The sequence below is a fragment of the Eupeodes corollae genome, chromosome 1, assembly GCF_945859685.1.
Source record: "Eupeodes corollae chromosome 1, idEupCoro1.1, whole genome shotgun sequence".
NCBI classification, from domain to species: domain Eukaryota; kingdom Metazoa; phylum Arthropoda; class Insecta; order Diptera; family Syrphidae; genus Eupeodes; species Eupeodes corollae.
The window spans coordinates 203,130,286-203,150,986 of record NC_079147.1 but is presented as its reverse complement, the minus strand read 5'-3'; the positions used below and the strand labels follow the sequence as shown (position 1 = coordinate 203,150,986).

General features: G+C 33.3%; 1 protein-coding gene across 1 annotated transcript; it reads right to left on the bottom strand.

Annotated features, from left to right (window-relative positions):
* Window positions 1–1,303: 1,303 nt before the first annotated feature.
* LOC129940832 (helix-loop-helix protein delilah) lies at window positions 1,304–20,050 on the bottom strand. Its single transcript, XM_056049329.1, has 2 exons — window positions 18,975–20,050; window positions 1,304–3,123 (listed from the first exon to the last, which is right to left on the bottom strand). The coding sequence occupies exon 2, from the start codon at window positions 3,078–3,080 to the stop codon at window positions 1,647–1,649; it is 1,434 nt and encodes a 477-aa protein (XP_055905304.1). The 5' UTR covers window positions 3,081–3,123; window positions 18,975–20,050; the 3' UTR covers window positions 1,304–1,646.
* Between the last annotated feature and the right edge of the window lie 651 nt (window positions 20,051–20,701).

The following is a 20,701-nucleotide window of genomic DNA, read 5'->3' as shown; positions in this document are numbered from 1 at the left end:
TGTAGTTGGCGCAGTTTAGAGGGTCTCCTTTCTTATGTATCGGGCACACTATGCTGAGATTCCACTCATCGGGCATGTTTTCTTCCGACCAAATTTTGCAGATGAGTTGGTGCATGCTCCCTACCAAGTCATCGCCTGCTGCTTTGAATAGTTCGGCGGTGATGCCGTCAGCTCCAGCAGCTTTGTTTGACTTAAGTTTAAATATAGCTATCTTCACTTCGTCAAGGTCGGGTGGGCGGAATTGTTGATCTGCGTCGCCGAGGTTGAGTGGTTCTATCTCCCTTACAGCGGAATTCGGTTCGTCATCGCCGTTATATAATTTGGAGAAGTGATCTTTTCATATTCTCAGCATCGACTGTGGTTCTACTACGATGTTCCCTTGATCGTCTTTACGGGCTTCGGTTCGTGGCTGGTACCCTTGGGAGGTTTTTTTTCCCTTTTGGTAAAATTTACGAACCTCATTCCTGTTGTGACATCCCTCTATCTCCTCGATCGCGCGCTTCTCATGCTCTCTTTTTTTCCGTCTAAGAAGACGGTGTTCCTCTCTCCTCTTCTGCTCGTAGAGCTCGCGAGCAGCTCTCGTCCTTTTGTGCAGCGCCGTTTTGTATGCCTCTTGTTTCGCTGCGTGAGCTTGCCGGCATTCGTCTGCCAATCTTTCAAATGCCAATCATTTATTTCAATAATGAAAATCAATGATAAACTGGACCCAATCAAAAATCTGAAATCGACTGTATTTTGTTCTAGATTTTTAAGACGGTTATTTTGGCATCTGTCACAAACGTATTTTTCTCTTAATTTTTTGTTTGTGTTTATAATTTTAAACTACCCTACAAATGTTTGACAACATTTTTTCCTAAAATTATTTAATTGATTTTAAGTTTCACATAATGCCAGGAAGCATGGACACGAAATTAAACTTGATTTAATGAATATCTGACGGACATGTACTGACAAACATCACTTTCTAATTAAAATTAAATTAAATTTTAAAAGAAGAAGAAAGTTTCTTCTGTTTTCCTAAATTTCATTTTTTCAACAAAAAAACTATAGTCTTGTCCCTTGTTTTTTTACAGTGACAATCGTTTAATGAAATGTCACATTTTTAAATTTGAATTAATCCAAGCTAGTTTGCCAAACACATTTAATCAATCAATCAATCAACAGACGTTATTTTGGTGTTTTCCCTATTTTTACTTATCAAAAACTTTTAGCTGACAAATATTTCTCTTTTTAGGGTTGCCAACATTAACTATATAAATAAATTGAAATTTGTATTATAGGATGGTGAGTTTTATTTTTGTTATATAACAAACGTTTATGTATATCAAAAATTTATCCTTACAATTATGTACAAAAAAATATAAAATAATAACTTAAATCAATATGACACAATATGAATTTATGGGATTGTTTTCTTAAAACTTTTTATTTTATTTTTAATTTTAGAAAAAAACTCTAGTGTTTTAAATTAAATAGAATAATGTCTTTCTGTTTTGTTTTACTATAAAAATGAAAAAAACAAATAATAAATTTATTAAAAACTTGAAATTAAAAGTATAAACAATACACTAATGTTAAATAAAATTAAAAATAAAACTCTAAATTAACTACAATATTCGAACAAAATGACTTAAAGACGGCACAAGTCATGTTAAAAATAGGTCTAATGAAGAATGCTCAGGAAATTCGGCATGAAGTAAGTCTCCAAAAGGATTGAATGATTCAAGTGTTGCCAATGGACTAATACACGATGAAGGTTGTTGATCGGTTGAGAATTCCAAAGAATCAGCATCTGGTTCGAGGAGTCTTAGACTCAATTCAAGGGGGTTTTCGGTCTCGATTGAAGTCATTGGGATGGTCTTGATTAGGCTTGTAGTCATTCCATCCAACGATGGATGGATTCCTAAATTATAGTTTCTATTCATTGGACTGAGACAAGGCTCTGAAAGATGCAATGATTCACCATCGGATTCCAATATCATACTGCTCAAATCAGTCATTGAATGACAATCATCGAAAAGTGGCGATGCAGACATTGAGGCATATGCTGAGGAGGAACTCGAAGAGAACGGTGACGAGAATGTGGACGAAGAAGTCAGATACGGCGTTAGAGTGTCTTGGACTTTCGTCTTTGTGCGCTGACGCTTGTTGGCGACTTTGGTCGTTTGTAGTTTTGTTTTCCTTGTTTTGGGACGAGTTTGCGGTGGTGGTGTGGGCTGAGCTCGAAGAACTTCTTCCTCACTGGGAATAGAGACGTCTATTTGGGGTTGCACCCAATTCGGAGTGGTAAATCTGTGGTCACCATCGTTGAGACAATCGAGAAGAAAATCTTCCTGGAATGATGGATTATCCAAAGCTTCTGACAAAACTCGAATGTACTTCATTGCCAGTCGCAGAGTTGTGATTTTTGTGAGTTTTTCATTTTGCGAAGCAGTTTGATCTCCGGTTATGGTATGCGGTACACAACGACGTAAGTTTTCAAATGCCGAATTTATTTCACGCATGCGCGTTCGTTCTCGAGCATTAGCAGTTTTTCGTCGGTATTTGCTAAGCGGTGCTGCTTTGCTCTTGGATTTTTCCTTAGAACCAGACGTTGAGGTGTTTGAGCGTTTGGTGGTAGAATTTAAATTACTACGATTGCTAGCTGTCGTCATCGTTGATCCATCCAATGCTAAGGCAGTCTTTAACTCCGATGACACGACCGCCACTGCGGCAGCAGACGAAGGCACAGCAAAGGATCGTTTCTGTCTTTGTCTCAAGGAGTATTTTTCGCTGTTTTTGCTACTGCGAGTAGGAGTGCTGTTGATGATTGGCAGCTTGGCTGTCGTTATCGATGTCGTCGTTGACGACGTCGCTGTGGTCGTCATCATTGAGCTATTGTCATTATTATTCGCATCACTGGGCTTGATTTTTATGTTATTGCTATTGCTGCTACTTATACTACTGCTGCCCCTACAGCTAATACTGTTGTTCCGGTATTGACTATGGTGGCGATGATGGCCTGCGGCATCAGACGCTGTAAACGTTGCCGACGTCAATGATGTCGTCGTCGTCTGCTTATGACAAGTCGTTGACTTCATTGTAAACTACGCTGTCTGGCCGACAAATATTTCTCTTTTTTTTCTGAAAAGAAAAACAAAGACAACACAAATTTATTAGCAACATAATGTTATGAGTGTTTTTGTCAGGTAGGTATAGTTATAAAGAAGTTTTAATGTACATTTCTTATAAAAACTGTTCGATCATCAAAAAACCACAATTGTCATGGGTGTCGCATAAAGGTAAGAACAAAGTTAAAGTTACAGTTAAATCCATAATTATAGGAACGATCATTTCTTTGGCATACAACTTTTTCGCTCGGTTTTTTTGGGATTGTTTTCGAAATATAATCCAAATTTTCCTAAAACATTATAGATAACTAAAGACCATCGTAAGGGCAGATTAGGATTACATATATTGTTTAAGCAATTCAAAATTCTGGAAAGATTTTACTCAATACGAGTGCTTAATTTAAATAAAGGGTCGTTAAGTTCTATGGGCCGATATTGAATTTGAAGCACACCTTCAAGGTTCTGTTTGCATTTCATTTGACATTTTTCCTTTCAGACTAACTTAATTTGAACAATAAGAAGATATCCAATCGACCAAGGCGTACAAGTTCAGGATTATTATGAAAATGGGCGTTCAAATCAAAATGCACTTCGTGATTTTTTCGGTGTGCGTACAATCGGATAAATCGTCAAAAATTTAAGCAAATCGCGTTAGATTAGGAGGTGCGAAAACGTACAGCTCGTACTACAGAATATATTGTTGCTTTTTGCGGCAGTAAGGCGCTTTTTGCGCCGATGTCAATTGTAAGAAAGGGCAATAATGGATGATTCATTTTTGAAGAAAATCATCCTCATCCAGTAATGCCGAATTGTTCGGGTAATAATAATCCAAGAGTGATTGTCGAGAAACTAATGCACCCACAAAGAGTGAATGTTCGGTGTGGTTTTTTTTAACCTTGTTTTTTTTTTTTTGAAAATGAGGCCTATCCGAAAGTTACTTTGAAAGTTGTTTGCTATAGTGATACGATAACAAACTTTTTATGGCCGAATTATAAGATTTCGATGTGAACAATATGTGATTTCAACAAGACTACCGATGCCACTTGCCACACATCTAACAAAACAATGGCTCTTTTCGGCGTCAAAGTCGAGTTGGCCATTTGGCCGATATTTTGTTCCATATAAATATAGTTGAACCATACATAAAAAGAAAATGACAATAATTTCGTAAATAATTTGTGTTTTATTTAAAACCAACATTAGCCCTTAACCGATCCTTAAGCTATTTATTCATAAAACTATTATTTCCACTGTTTCTATTATTTTTACTGAACCTGTAGATTTGGCCCCACGTGCACTTTACTCCCTCATGCATTAATTAAAAATTGTGCCTGATAGAATATTTAACTCGATTAATAATACAAAATTATACGAATTATTGATGATAATGATAAAATTATTGATTGTGTTTTATTTCACGGAAATAAAAATAAAATTATAAATTCAATCAGTTTTCTCTGAGCAGACATAATTTTGGTGTGATCAATTAGTTGTTTTATGTGTTTTCTTTCGACTACTCAGACCTTTTGAATATTTAATGCCTCATCGTCATCATAAAACCTATGCTGTACGTTTTTATTAGAGGACACAGGCTGCTTTCCTGACCGTGCGACACACGTCCGCATATAATTTCAACTATTCAATTACAAAAAGTGTTTTTTTCTTTAAAAAATTATTAATTTTATGCCAATGATTATCGTTATAGGTATGAAACAAAAAGTGAATCAGAAAGATTAAGTCATGAATATTTAAAAAAATATCGTTACATAAAACTTTTCTAGTCTTTCTTTTTTTAGGACTATATCAAACTAGAAACATTTAATAAAACATCAATATACCTACGAGCCCAACTTCGGTCGTACTGTCAAGTACAGAGATTCGTTTATCGGCCGTACTACGCGAATTTGGAATGCCTTACCACACTCCGTTTTTCCCAGCCATTGCAATATTCAGGAATTCAAAACCAATGTGCAACGACACCTCCTTTCAACCTCTCTCTCCTCTTCCTAGTGCTCACACTGTGTTTTTACATAATAAGGGTAGTAATATCCTCTTGAGTGTGCGCTTATTATAAAAAAGAAGTACTTCATTCTTTTTCACTAATGATCGTTTTCACTGTCCTCGTAATTGTCATTATACTGACTGTTGCACTAGCATGGAGGCTAGAACTTTAATTTGTCACGACGACCGTACGTTTTGTTTTCCAGATAAGATTAGCACCTTAGCTTTAAACAGTATTATTAAGCGTAAAAGCACAAATACCATGTAAAACCTTGAATGCAGTAGATCTTATATCTACAAAAAAAGAAGCATAAATATCACATCGAGAATATGTGATCTTCTGGTTTATAACTTGTTGATAATAGTTTTTATTATGATGTGCCATTAAAGGAAGAAGAATATTATGACGCTATGTCATTTAACCCATCTTGGCTTGAACTACTATATTGAAGCTTGTTATGGCAACTTAGCCTTATGCTCCATTTAAGGCATCTAATAGCATAGCAATAGTAGAATAAAGACGGTATAGTATGGCGGGTGGCATACTGTTGCGTCCTTTCACATTCGCTGTCGTTTTAACATTACTTTATGTCTGTCATATACAATATCTCTATATTTGAGATACAGATATCCCGATCCAGATGTGGTCTTTCTATACTTAGTTGGACCATATTCAACGATTGATCTGACAATTTCTATTGAAGTTGAATTAAGAATCCAAAGCAATAGGCAGCAGCATACAAAACTGAACATTACTAAACAGTTGTGTAACTGTGCAAATAAAATAGTTGAGTTTTGCCATTTTTAGAGGGCTGTTTATACCAATATGTATGTATTTATTTACCTACTATCGACAGTATATAACATTAAAAACTAACTTATCGGTGGTATGAATATCTTTACCGTTGCATCAGATATAAAAAAAAACAAGTAAATTGAATGAAAAGCAATGTGTTTTCTGTAACCTGTACATAATGTACCAAGTACATGTACGTACTACTACTTAATTTGTAAACCTGTCTAACTATGAGTGTTTGTGGGTTAAAATGTTCTTTTGAAACTTGATTTGTCTTTGGTAATGTCCTTTTTCAGTTTTTTTCAAGGTAGAATATAATGTTGAGCTCTTATGTTTATTAAACAAAAAAAAATCTTACTTATACGATATGCTATTATAGGAGCTTTTAAATATTTATAACAAAAATAAAAACAAAATTCAATTTGTTGGCAGTTCTTTTGTATAATTAGATTAAATTAGGTATTTCTTCATTCTGTCGTGAGTAGAAGCCAAAATTCAACCTAAATGTGGATTTTAATTTATTTAGCTTTATTTTGCTTGTTCAAGATACACCTTTTTTGTACACAGCTATTGAGCTATTTCCAAAATTAAAATGATATTAACATTTTTGGTGATATTATCTTAGTTTTTCTTTTTCGAAAAGTAATCCGTTGTAGAGTAGAAGTTTATATGAATAACAAACACAACATCCGCAGTAGAATAACTGCTGATAAAAGGCAAAGTAAAATTTGACTTGGAGTAGTTTCGAGGTTTACATTCTTAGACGTTGTTACGGTTGACACTTGATCGCTGTGATCGGAGAGTAGTTTCCAACATATAAAACACTATTTTAAATTCTCAAGTATTTATTTCATCGGAGTTCTTATCAACTTTTGAAAAAGTGTTTGCCTACTCCGTACAAGGTGCACCATATGTGCTACTATTTATCAGAATGAAAGTATCTTGTTAAGTCTTTAAAGTATCTGGTTAAGTCGTCCAAAAAATATACTGACAAAAAATTCAAATTCATCCGTCCCCGTCTGCTAATTTGTCTGAAACTTTAACAACATATTATTGCTAATATTTTGTGTGATATATAAAATTTTAAGTCAATATCTTTCTTTGTTCTCCTTATATTTGAGTTGAAAAAAATGTCTTCTCAATTTTTTGTTGTTTTTTGTATGTTTTCGTGTGTTGTAAAAAAAGTTATCAATTGAATTTTTCTAAAAAAATAACTAAAAGCAAGAATATATCCGATATGATAAAATAAGTTTGATTTAAATTTTTGTTTTTTTTCTGAGATTTTTAGTCGAAAATCAATGTTTGCCAATATAAGGAGCATTTTTTGAAAGTCATTATTTTGTATTTAAAAAATACAGATTGAATTTTTCTACCAACAAAATTTTGCCGTGAATTAAATCATTATTCATTTGATTTATAAAAAATCGTTTATTGATTTTTCTTTTTCAAAATTATACTAAATTTGTATCAAGTCACATTATAATAAAAAAATTTATTGAATTGGCTATTGTTTTTGGTTCGTGTCATATTTTGGGTCAACCAATTTTTTTTTTTAAATTGCTATAGTGTAAAAAAACACCCTCTTTATTCTTTTGAAAATCCCTTCTGCGTCTTTCTGTTTTACTATGATGGACGACTTATAAAGCTTTCCGAACCTAGGAACACACACAGACATTTCTCTAAAAATCTTTGATTTCGATTCCAGTACCTTCGAAACGTCGAGAATTTTCAGATCGGTCCGATTACAATTACTTCCTGTGGAAAGTTACCAATTCTTCTAATTCTGATTTTTAAAGTTGCTCGAATAAAATTATTCACTTAGGTCTTTAAATGCTCAGAAATGCTTAGTTATATAAATTTTCAAATATAAAAATCGCACAATTGTGTTCCACAAAATCACCGTTATGTCTATACCAGGCAAAAAATCATTTCTTAGAAGCAATATTGTTAGTTCCAGGTTTCACAGTAGAGTTCATAATGTACTGCAATTTTTCATGAGGAGTCGAGCACCACATTTAAGTGAAATATTTTTTATTCTTGGAAGGCTCGTGACGAAGAAACAATTTTTCCATCAATTTTAAAGAAATTATTTTTTTTCTACTTTAAATAGCGTACCACTCCTCCATTATGACTAAAAAATAACCATGGTTTATGTTGCATACTTTTATAGAATGAATCCCCTTGCTTTCCATCCCGTCTGTCGATTTGTCTTGCTTAAAAGTTTGTAGGTTTTCGTGTTGGGTTAAAAAAGTTGTCAGTTGAATTATTCTGAACAAATTTCAAAATTACCAACAATATTTTTCATATAGTGAAACTGTTTTGTTTCAGATTTTTAGTAGAAAACAAAATTTTACCAATTTAGTAGCATTAATTAAAAGTTTTTATTTCTTGTATGAACAAATACGAATTGGATGAATGAAATTAATTTGAGAGAATTTACGTACTATTTTATGTTGGATTTTTAAAAAAAAATTGCTGAATAAAAATTTTTAAATTTTGAAAAGCTATTTAATTCGAAAGTAAATTTTTACCATGTTTAGGTATTGTTTTTTTAGGTATTAATTTTTTGTAGAAAATAGAAAAATGTTGAAAACAATATTTCTTATAAAACAAAATTAGTTTAAAGCCAATATATCAAAGTTTTGAAAAGATATTCAAGTCGAAAAACAATTTTTACCAACTTTTTTAAATTTTTGTTTTGGGTTTTATTTTTTGTAAAAAAAAATGTCAATTGGATTTTTCTCAAAAATGTTCCATATGTTGACAACAATATTATTTATTATAAGTTAAAATTAGTTAGAAGCCATAGTCTTAAATTTTTGAAAAGATATTTGAGTCAAAATTTTTACCAACTTTGATTACTGTTCTTTTTTAGGTTTTTATTTTTTTATAAAAAAAAATTTCAATTTTATTTTTCTCAAAATTTTGCCAGATAAAAACGTTTTTTTTCGTTGCACAAAGTTGTTTTGGAGATGAAATCAGTTTTTATTCGTAAAATTTTCGAGGTCACACATTTTTTTTTCAGTTTTTTTTATTTATAAAAAACCAAAATGTTTACCTTTTTTTAAACTGCTATGGTAAACAAACCACACACGCAATCTTCTTAAGAGCCCTTCCTGCATCTATCTGCAATACTATCTGTATAACCATTAACATAACTGCCCATGGGAAGTTAAACATTATTTTCGTTGTTGTAAGAAGCACTGTTTTACTGTAAGACGTTCCTATTTTTTTTTTTTTTTTTATATTCACAAGCACTAAAGGGGTTATTAGTACCCTTTATATGTTTATATTTAAACACAGTGCGAGCGTTAGGAAAATAGGGAAGGATTTAAAAGGAGATACCGGTGCACATTGGTCTTAAAGTTCTGAACATCAAAATGGGAGGGAAAAACAGAGTTGGCCAAAGCATTCCACATCCCCGATGTGCGATTTAAGAAAGAATCTCTGTACTTGACAGTACGCCCCAAATTGAGCTCAAGGGTAAATTGATGAGCATTCCTAGAAGTGCGAGTATTACGGCTGAATTGTTTAAGGGGTAGAATGCAACTGGCTAATTCGACAGAACATTGTTTGTAAAAATATCTATAAAATAACGAAAGACATGAAACATTGCGACGGTGTTCTAGCGATGTAAATGTTTCGATTAGAGTTCTTTCGCCTATCATTTTTAAAGCCCTTTTCTGAATTCTATCCAAGAGATATAAACATGTTTTGGGGGCACCTGCCCAGATATGCGAATTATATTCAAGCTTTGGACGGATACAAGCTTTGTAGATTATAGCCAGATCAGAAGGGGTGAAAAATTTCTTGCATCTTCGCAGAAATCCTAAGCACCTGGCAGCATTTTTTGCGATATCGAATATGTGATCATTCCATAAGAGGTGATCTGTGATATTCATGGATAGCGGCATCGGAGGTGGGTTACGCTTTAACGACAGGAGACAGAATTGAGTTTTCGAAGCATTCAATTCTACACGGTTTTTGATTCCCCATTGGACAATGCTGTCAAGATCAGAATTTAATGAGCTTATCATACGCTGCCGTTTAAATTCCACATCCGAAGAAGAGGGGTGTGAATCTGAAAACGAATATGAAAAGCTGAGGGTACTGTCGTCGGCGAAACAGTTTAATGGATTAGAAGTGACAGACAAAAGATCGTTTATGAATATAAGGAAGAGAGTCGGAGACAAAACGGAGCCCTGGGGTACACCAGCATTTATTTTATTTTCAGACTTAAAACCATCCAATACAACTTGTATTGAACGGTTAGAAAGGTAATTTCTAATCCAACGAAGAAGATAATCATCAATACCAAAAGCACGCATTTTCGATAAGAGAGCTTGGTGCCAAACTCTATCAAATGCTTTTGTAATATCAAGTGCAATAATCTTACTTTCTTCAAAACGATGTAAAGATTTGTTCCACTGTTCGATGAGATGAACCATGAGATCACCAGTGGACCTATTGCTACGAAAGCCATACTGACGGTCATTAAGAAGCTTCCGTTCTTCAAGATATTTCTTAAGCTGAAAATCAGCGTTTCCATCCACTCGTGAAGAGACCTGTAGAATAGGACAGATGGAAAAGCTTACGCAGTGGTTTTGCCAGCGTTGAAGAACACCTCTTCAGAACAATAGGGGGAATACTATCCGGGCCAGCGGATTTGTGTATGTCAAGGTCTTTCAGTACTCTTTCAACTGCACGAGTGCGAAAGAAGATTCGTCCCATAGAATCATTTACGCTCTCAAGAACAGGAGGACTCATGACACTATCCGGTAACGTCGAATTAACAGCAAAATGTGCTGCAAGCAAATTGGCTTTATCAATCGAGCTTACATAGGGAGTGTCATTGTGGACGAGCGTTGGAACCGCGGGTGACGTGGTGTTTCGTACGTTTTTTACAAATGACCAGAAATTTTTACTACCTTTGGGACATTGTAGTATTTTTTGCCTTAATTTCTGATCATGCAAAAATTTGGTTCGTCGAATGTGACCATTACAGGTCTTTCTAGCTTGTTTAAACTTATTCCGGTTTTCCTCAGTCGGGTTGGCTTTATAACAACGGATACTTACATCTCTGAACCTAATAACCTCTTTGCAGCTCGAATCAAACCATGAGTTTTCTTTGGGTTTGATAGATTTCACCCTATTCGGGATAAAATTTCTCATTCCACAAAGAATTAAATTTGTTACCATTTCTGCGCTGGAATCCACGTCACTATCGAGGAAGCATAGCGACCAGTTAAAGTTCTTGAAGAATTCATTGAGACTGTCCCAGTTGGCTTTCTCATATTGCCAAACGGTTCTCATAGGAGGTTTTTCTTTAACTGGGTTTTTTCGACATGAGAATTTTGCAGAAACGATACAATGGTCTGATGTGCCTAGAGGCGGTTATACACTAATTGTGTATTTATTAGGGTCAGAGGTAAGAAACAAGTCTAGGGTGTTGGCGGATTGACCTGCAACGTCAGGGATTCGAGTTGCATGGCTCATCGACAAGCTGAGTTAATTGATTTAACTCAGCAAAGATCTCAACATACCTTCCTTCCGGTGTTGACTGGCCAGAATAACGAAGCCAAGAAGAATTGTGTACATTGAAATCGCCCGCAATGACGATTTCAGTGTGAGGATAATGGGCAACAATGCTTTGAATGGAGTCAGACAGAGCATCAAATTCGTTAAAAGTTGAATTTCTGTCCAGAAACATGTGTGGATGATGCGCTTATTTACCGTAAATTTTAACCACATGAAATTGAAGTTTGTGTTAGAGCACAAGCCATATTGTGGCTGGAGTTGGTACGCCACATCATTTCTTATATACACGGCTAATCCATGGTGAGGAAAAAATAATGGCACTAAGTTATAAAGTGGAACATCACAAAAAAAAGTTAGACAATGTACATTTTTAAATCTGTCCAAGACTACAGCTTGACTATATCTATATGGTTAAGAACTAAATAAACTGTATTGCACATTATGTATGTACTGATAAAGGCATTCTTTGAATATATTTTATTCACTATTAGTATATCTACTATAGATTTTTCTTGACATGCAAAAATTAGTTTAACTCGAAACTAAAGAGTGTTCCTATTATTTTGTACCTACTTTTTTGAATATTTATTGTCGCATAAACTAATTTTCTTCCAAATTTCATGTCACTAATCTCTTGCTTGAAACTTATTTGTGCACAGGAAATTAATATAAAATTTCTGACTTTCAATTTTGGATAATGTGTTAAAAAATAATATAAATAAATGTTAAACATAGATAACTTCAATACTTGTACGCTTTCAGGTTTTTGTAATTTTTGTATTTTAAATTTCGACTGTACCTGGAAAGGAATAAATTGTACCAACACTTTGTTAAAATCTGAAAAATTTAAAGAATTTTTCTTTTATTTGTTTAAATCTGTTGATTACAAGATTCCTAAAGTACTTAAGCATATGCTACACAAATTGAACGATTGAAACTAAAACTTGCAAGATTAGGTCCATTTGAACAAATTAAAATATGAAATGATATACTTTTTAATCAATTTTGCCATCATTTTGTACTAAAATATTGTACTTGTTCGTTATTACCTCCATCCATGAGTATAATACAATTTTAAGTTAATTGCAATAGCTTGTCAATTTGGGGTTAAACCATACTTGCAATTGAATAGGCAAATCAATAAGGAACGAATAATTGCAACCAAAGTATATTTATAGATATGTTGTGTACGTTAGAGTACGTAAGAACGTATATAATATAACTACCAACTAGACGTCTAACCAATTAATAAAGCGAAGCAACAGCAGCAGCAGCAGCAGTGGTAAATTTACTGTATAACAGTCTTTAAACACACCATTACTTATCACTTTACTCAAATACCACATGCAAACTACTGGTTTGTTGTAAATGCATGTTATTAACTTTGGTGCAACTCTCGGGAATTGAGGGTGTTGCTCTTATGGATTTTCCTGTGTCCGGATATAAAAGCAGACTGCTACCATTCTCCTGCCACAATGTTAACTCCTACTCCAAGGCTGGACTAACTAAGCTTTTTGTATAACCTCTTAAAAATGCTGTAACTGAATAGTCTTGAATTTTTTCCCCAAAAACTTATACGAAAACAGAGAGTATATTTATTATTCTTGCTGTGTTGTTTCTTTATTACCACTATGATTCAAATCATTAAGTTAGTCTCCAAAGCTGTTGCTAAATATGTCTTTGGTACAATAGTATTCTTTGTAGATTGAAATTTAAAATACTTATGAATGACACATATTAATTTTCTATCTGGACATGACCAAATAAGTATGGGTAAAGTCGCCTCTCTTGCCTTCTAAAAATAATCCAGCACTGCTTTCAACCGATATTTAACAGCCCTGCCACAGAAACAACTTCAATATTGCATGACAGGAAGGTGGAATCATTACTCGTTTAAGGCAAATTGCTGTTGCTGTTGCTGCTGCTGTATAGTGCCCTTCAGATTACGTTTATTGAGACGTAAACAAATCATCATTTTAAGCATCATCAAGTTTAAGGATACAAAAGTGAAAAAAGTCAAAACATGAATTTCGATATCATAAGATTTGATCTCCTACGCATTTTTGTCCGTATAAAAATAATTAGTTCCACCCACTGAATCTATACCTAATATCTTATAAGACAGCTCCCACTGCATACCTACATACGTAAATAATATGGATAAGACAGGAACAACATCAACATTAATCTCTTACCACTATACCCACCTACCCACACCCAAACTCAATACAATACTATGTTTATTATTTTTTTTTCATTTATTATTATTTCTTCAAATGCTTTAATTGTCTAATTTATGAGCTTTGCTATTTCAATTTTATCATTTCAATCTTTTTAAGGGCAAAGGAGGGCACATAAAAGAATCAAATTTAAAAAAAAAGAAAAAAACTAGAAGAGAAGAGAAAAATTTACCAAAAACAAAATCTATTATCAAACCGACCGAGCCATAAAACCAATGGTGCGCTTGAGGAAAATTTCGTCAATTTTCCGGACATTTGGGTAACGAACGCACAAGCCCCTTTTTTCCTCTCGATTGAACATGGCTGGAATAGAGATAGAACAAATTAAAACAAAAAATACCAATCTATGTGTTCATTGAGATTGTACGACTTTTCATTGTTTTAGTCAATTAAAAACCATTTAAAAAAATCGAACCAATTTCAATTCAAAAAATGAGTGCAAGAGCATCCAAAAGGTAGGTATATCACATACATTGGTGAATTTCACAAAATAATCAAAAGAAAAGTATAATCAAAAGAAAAGTAGTACCCGTGGCATGATGGTTAGTGCGTTTGACTGTCATGCAAGGGGTCTTGGGTTCAATCCCTGCCTGTGCCACCTTAATTTAAAAAAAAAAATAATTTTCGCGGGTACTGCCTCTTGCGAGGAATTGACAAATCCTTCAAACTAGCCGTTCGGATTCGGCATAAAATTGTAGGTCCCCTCCATTCCTGACAACATTACTCGCACACAGGAATGGTTGAGAGTTGTAAGTCACTAGGCCCTGGTTCACAACGGACTGTTGCGCCACCCCATTTGATTTGAATCAAAAGAAAAGTGCGAAGATGAAAATAATTTCCGTTTTGCTGAGCCAAACATTTAATTTTTGATTAAATTAGTGTGAGGAGCGCAAGACTGTCATATCAGATATGTGCTGAGTTCAAGTTCAGTCTTCATCTCCTATTTTGTGTTTGCTCTAAAAAAGCCTTTTTAGAGGATAGTTCATATTTTAGATATTTAAAAAAGTCGAACAAACTAACATTTTTAGAACTGTTTATGATTGAAAGTGACACAAAATGTTGTAAATTTTTAGACAGCCTTTTGGGATTTAGAATTTTACTAGGAAGCAATTCTCTTACGAGAAGTATAGAATTTGTCAAGATGAAAACAGGCCTTTTTTAAGACAGTTACTTTTACTACAAAAAGATGCCATATTTTAACATTTCACAAGTAAAAACTACGCTATAATGGAAGGATACACGCATTGACCATGCATTTAAATTATTAATATTCACTTCAAAAAATTTGAAAATGATTAGATGAGATGAAGAGAATTGGCCACCAAAGTCTTGTGATTTAAAGTCTTAAAGTTTTGTCACTAGGCTATATAAGACATAAGGTTCATGTAAATGCGCCACAGTGGATTCAAGAGCTTAAAAATGGAATTTGTGAAGTTGTCGGGTAAACGCAGTCGTAAATAAAAAAATTGGTCTTGGAAAGTTTCATGAAAATAATTTGGTGCTACAACTCTATCCGTAGCGTCCATTTTGCTGATATCGGTTTGGCATATCTTCATCGTGTAATAAACATCATTTGATTTCTTTTGAAAAAATACAATTTTTCTCTGATTATTATGTGGCATTGATATTGATTTTAAATGACGTTGACGTTGAAGTTTTATACTTTTACAATGAATTGAAACTCTGCATAAAAGATATCGTTCCACTTAAAATAACCAGATATTCCAGCCTTTGTTATCCATGGTATACGAATGTGCTTTAAATTTTTCCAAACAAGGGGAACAAGGTTTGGAAAAATCTTATCAAAATCATTTCCCTAAAGGTCGTGAAGTATATGTTATCCTCTTTGTCAAAATCTCTCCTAAGTTCTTTTAAGCTCGACTTCAAATGCTTTTGGAAGTATGCTTATGCAAAAAGGATATCTGATTGCTATCCCAATAAATTACACTTATAATAAAAATAACTTAGTTAGTACTCCAGTTAGACACTCCGGTAGAAATAGATGATAATTTCTTTATCTGTACTTGCGAAACTGTTTCCTCCTTGTCTTTAAAAATGTTCAAGTGAGGTTAGATAAAATCTTGCATTATTTGACAGTACATAAAGAAGATTTTTCGTCTGGACTAGATAGAATTCCTCCAATTGTCTTAAAAAGCATTTAAGTCAGTAATGGCATCTCTCCTTCTTCACATTTATCTAAGTTTAGGATATTCTCTACATATATTCAGAAGAAGGCATTTCCTACACCAATCCTTTAAAAGAGTGACAACTTATGGGTTATCAAGTTAAATTGAGAAGTTCTTTCTCCAACCAAATTCAAGAGTTCTCCAGGGTAGTCATTTAGGATTTTTGCTCTCTATCTTAGCTATCAGCGATGTATCCCTTTGTGTACGATACTGTTACATTTAAATCTGATATGAAAATCTTCAAAAGTATACAATTTCTAAACGATCGATAACAACACCAAGAAAATATCAACAGTTTTCTTACCTAGTGCGAAAAGAATGGGCTTAATCTTAACCCAGTAAAATGTCAGAAAAGGACTCTACAAAACGTACTCCTAGTTTGATTGATTTTATTAATTATTACAGCACTCTATTCATCGTGTTCATAGTTTTAAAGATCTTGAAGTTCTTTTTATTTCTGTAATCTCGATTTCAAAGAGCATATTAATTTGAACGTTAGTAAAGCCAACTATATGTTAAACGTTGGTCTAAGGAATTCTAGGATCCTTATGTTACTCAATATAACACTTTGGTCCGCCCCATCTTGAGTAGGAACGCTGTACGCATTGCAGGTATGGCCAAAAAGATCCACAAGAACAGGATAGAATATGGTTAAAGCAACTTCACAAGATTCACCTTCAAAGGTTCAAATTCTTTTGAAATTTTAAATCAATACGTTCTTGCTTTTTGATAATCAATTACACGAACAAAATTTTGTATTTAATGGAGTGATATTTAGATATTCCTCAAGTGAGTTTTGATTTCTCAGAAACGAAACGACCATAACAATCATGGTAAACAAAACCTAACTCTGTAGAACAGATCTATTACAAATTTATTAAAATTTATAGTCAAAATTTTGTGACTTAAACTTTTTTAAATGCTAAAAGATGTTAAAATGCGAGAATCGTCTGAAATAAGCAGTCATCTTTGTGCTTCGTTACTTATTAAAGCGTTTTAAATTTTTACCTTAGGTATTTTTCTGTTTTTTATGCTTGACTGTGAAATTCACCAAAGCCTTTTAACGTGTTGAATAGCCATTTTCATTAGTTAGGCGAGGAAAGGATAGGGTAAAGTTGGAGCTGCATATATTGATTATTCAATAGACAGCTAGTATAACGTGCTATGCGCTGTAACAATTATGTATTATCTTTAGAAAAAAAAGGAGTTCATGTTGCACTCTATTTTCTCTCCTATCTAGGTACTCGTAGGTAAGGTACCTCTAATGCATGTTGCAGTTTAACTACGACGCAATTATGTGACTTAAAGGCAACTTAATTTTTGTTCTTTATTTTATTTTAAACTAAATAATGGAATCAGCGAAGGATGTCTCATTCTAGTATTACTATCCCATTGCCTACTTTCAGAGATGATGGTATGGTAGCAAGTTACGAAAAAAAAATAACCATCTTAATGGAAGCATGAAATAAGATATCTGTTGAATTGGGTGGCTGTGCGATGTTGTTGGTTAACATTGTGGCTAGGTTGTTCTGTATAATGTGTGTACTGTCTGTGCATAATGTACAGAAGGTTGGAATAAGCAGGGTACCTTATTCTAGTCTAGTATAGCGAGGTTTTAAGTTTAATTGGCGTATGTCAAGAAGTTGTGTAACACAGTTGCAGATAATTGAGTAATGCATGACAAAACCTACGTCTTTAATTTTGTAATTAAATAATAATACAAATGAAAAGAAGAAGCACAGTTTTCCAAGTTTTCCATCCTATAAATACCTTTTGCTGCACATGTACACAAAGGTATACTCTATTATAATATTATGTACACTCGGATATACAAGTATACCTATATAAACTTAAAGTTATACACAAGGTAATGCTTTCTTAGCGCTCAGGCGGTAGCACATTTTTATGTTTTGTTTAATGTAAAATGAAAATGCATTTCCGAATTCTTTTGTTTGGAAAAATTAAAAGGAGGAAAATCTCTTTTTTCTTGTACTGCTTTTATTGTTGTACGTATACTTTTTTCTTTTTGCATTCACTTCAAGGTGGAGATACTCCCTTGTAGTAGTTAATTGATGTTTGTTTGTACCTGCCTCCATTAATTTATACATAGTGCAATAGTCTTTAGTATTTTTGCTGTTGATTTTTTTCTCTTATTTTACTTGAGGATTTTCTAAGAATTAAATTTTTGCATTTAAAGTTTTTCTAGATCAGATTTTAAGAGTGTGTAGGTAGGGTGGCTAAGAAAAGGACATACCGATTAAATCGCTATAAAAGGCATTAATTGCCGTCGGACGCTTTTTACATTTAAATCCGTCGGTCTGTCTATATATCGTTAATATCATATTCATAAGTAATCATTTTAAAACTTTTTTTTGTGGTTTTAAGGCTTTAACAATTTTAACAAATCCCTTTTTTAATCTTATTAACGTATTTGTATTTAGCTTCTAGATAGATTGCAATATACACACGATTCCAGAAAATCAAATACTATCATGGTTTAACAAAACTTTTTTAATGTGACATCAACAGCTACAAAACATCCAAAAGTATCGTCAAAGATACAAATTAAAAAAAAAAAAAAACAGAAAAAACACCACAAACCAAGGCTAAAAATAACTAAAGCGCATTCACACTTCTTTAATATATCTACACATACTTCGTTTTTCCTTCCTATCTGCTTCTAATTTTTGATATATGTAGGTATGTACATATGTATGTATGTAGAAATGTTGTTTTTTTAAAAAAAGTTGAATGTATTTTTGAAATCTCAACAGAATTTATACACAGGTTCTTCTGGATGCGTTTTAAAGCTGTGTATATAACTTAGCAACACACATGTTTTTATTTATATTTTCAAAAGGAAATTTTATAAGATTTATGATAAGTAGCCAGAATTTATTTGGTGGCGTTAAGAAAGGGGGAAGTCCTGCTTTCTTGTTATTTTTATTTATACCTAAATTTTTCAAAATCAGTATATTCTCAATACTTGCTAGGTCAACCCTTCAACTCAAATAATAGCTAAATATCAAATAGAAATACCTGAAATTCGTAAATAATTTAATTCTAGTTCGTTAGTATTTATTTTGGAAAAAAACAAAAATACCTTATACTGTTCAAAAGACCGATTGTTCGTTCCTTCCTTTCTGGACAAAAACTGCTCAGGCGACGTAATCCAAAATGCTTCGCTTTTCAATTATTGGTATTTACTGATTGATTCACTTTTATAAACGACGATAAAAATGATACCCTTGTCACAAATGTGCTTTCTCTAACAATTGATCCTCTCAAATATCATTTTATTTAATTGTTTTCGTTTTATTCACATTCATATCGTTAAGCGCCAAAAACATTAAAAAATAATAAATTCATGTCACTAAAAATATACATATGTTCTGTATACAATCCGAATATTTTCTTATACTTTTTGAAAATGCAAAAAAGAAAAAACCCAATCAAAACACAAGCAATCACATCCACTATTTCTTCCACCACAAACTCGTATACACTTCAATTCAAAATCAAAATCAAAATCAAGAGTGTAAATCGCATCACGGAACACAAAAACTGTGATGATCAGTGCGGTAGCGGTTGTATGGTTATAATTATTTTCAAAGGAAAATATCTTAAGAGAACCGAAATTTCTTGGAAGATTCCTACGACGACGAAGACACGACGCACGATGACTGTGAGCAATGTAAATCTATTTTTGATAATGGTCTATAAATACAATAATGTCGCGTCACAAGTTAATAAACTTTGTACTACACGACGACGACGATGAGATGGTCCTTCTTTAAAAAAGCCCTTAGATTTATTACAAATGAGATTTATTCTTTGATATAGAATAAGACAAAAACAAAAACGAGAAATAAATGAAAATAAATTGCGCGATCGATAGAAGCCCGTCTTTACGCGACAATTGACCAATCTACACTGAAATCTCGATCAAAACACCTCAGAAAAATAATTCTGTTGTGCTGCTGCACGAAATCCAGCGCAACTAAGTCGCGAAGGCGATATAAATTTATATATCATATGAAAAAAGCCTTCCACAAGATGGATAGATGTCTTGCACGGTTCTGGTGATGGGGAAGCCATCACATATAACACACAAATATAGTACTCAGATCCAGCTTCAGCTTCAGCTACAACTTTAGCTTTAGCTTCATCGTACTGAAAGACCGAGTATTCCTTTCAAACGCACGCTGGTGCGGCGTTCGCTTCCAAGTGGTTCAAGTATACCCACACTGAGCGTCAGAAAAACCTTTAATTTATGTTATGTGGGTGTCGATTGTGTTTATTTTCCCCCCCGTTTAGATCCAGCAAACTTAGCTGCAAAGTGAAAAAGAGTGTGTTTATTTATTTTTGTTTTTGTAATTTTATTTTGAGTGGAGAAAATGATTTCTCTTTGAGTCAAATTTGATCGTGTATATAAATTTCAATAGAAACCACTCAAAAGTGTTAAGTCAAATTGATGATTTAAAAAACAACAAATCTTTGGTAACCATCGTATCGTTGTTTTCTTGTCGTCATCGTCATCGAATACTGTCGTGCACCATTCCCACACGATAACATTTTGCCGAATTAGGTAGGTTGAATGATTATAATGTCTCTTACATTTACGTATGTATGTTTTTATACATATACCCTGGATACCCACTGTATTGTATGAACATATACATATGTAGAAAGATAGATTCGAAAATCACCTTCCTTACAAAAATGGCAAAAACTACTATTTGGCTAGTATAGAGTAGGTTAATCACTGCGTTTTCGAATGAATAAGTATCTCCGTGAATTACGTATTTAATAATTTTTTGTTGCCATTTT

Excerpts from the sequence above, each read along its gene's own strand:
- LOC129940832 (XM_056049329.1), bottom strand. The coding sequence starts at position 3,080 with ATGAAGTCAACGACTTGTCATAAGCAGACGACGACGACATCATTGACG.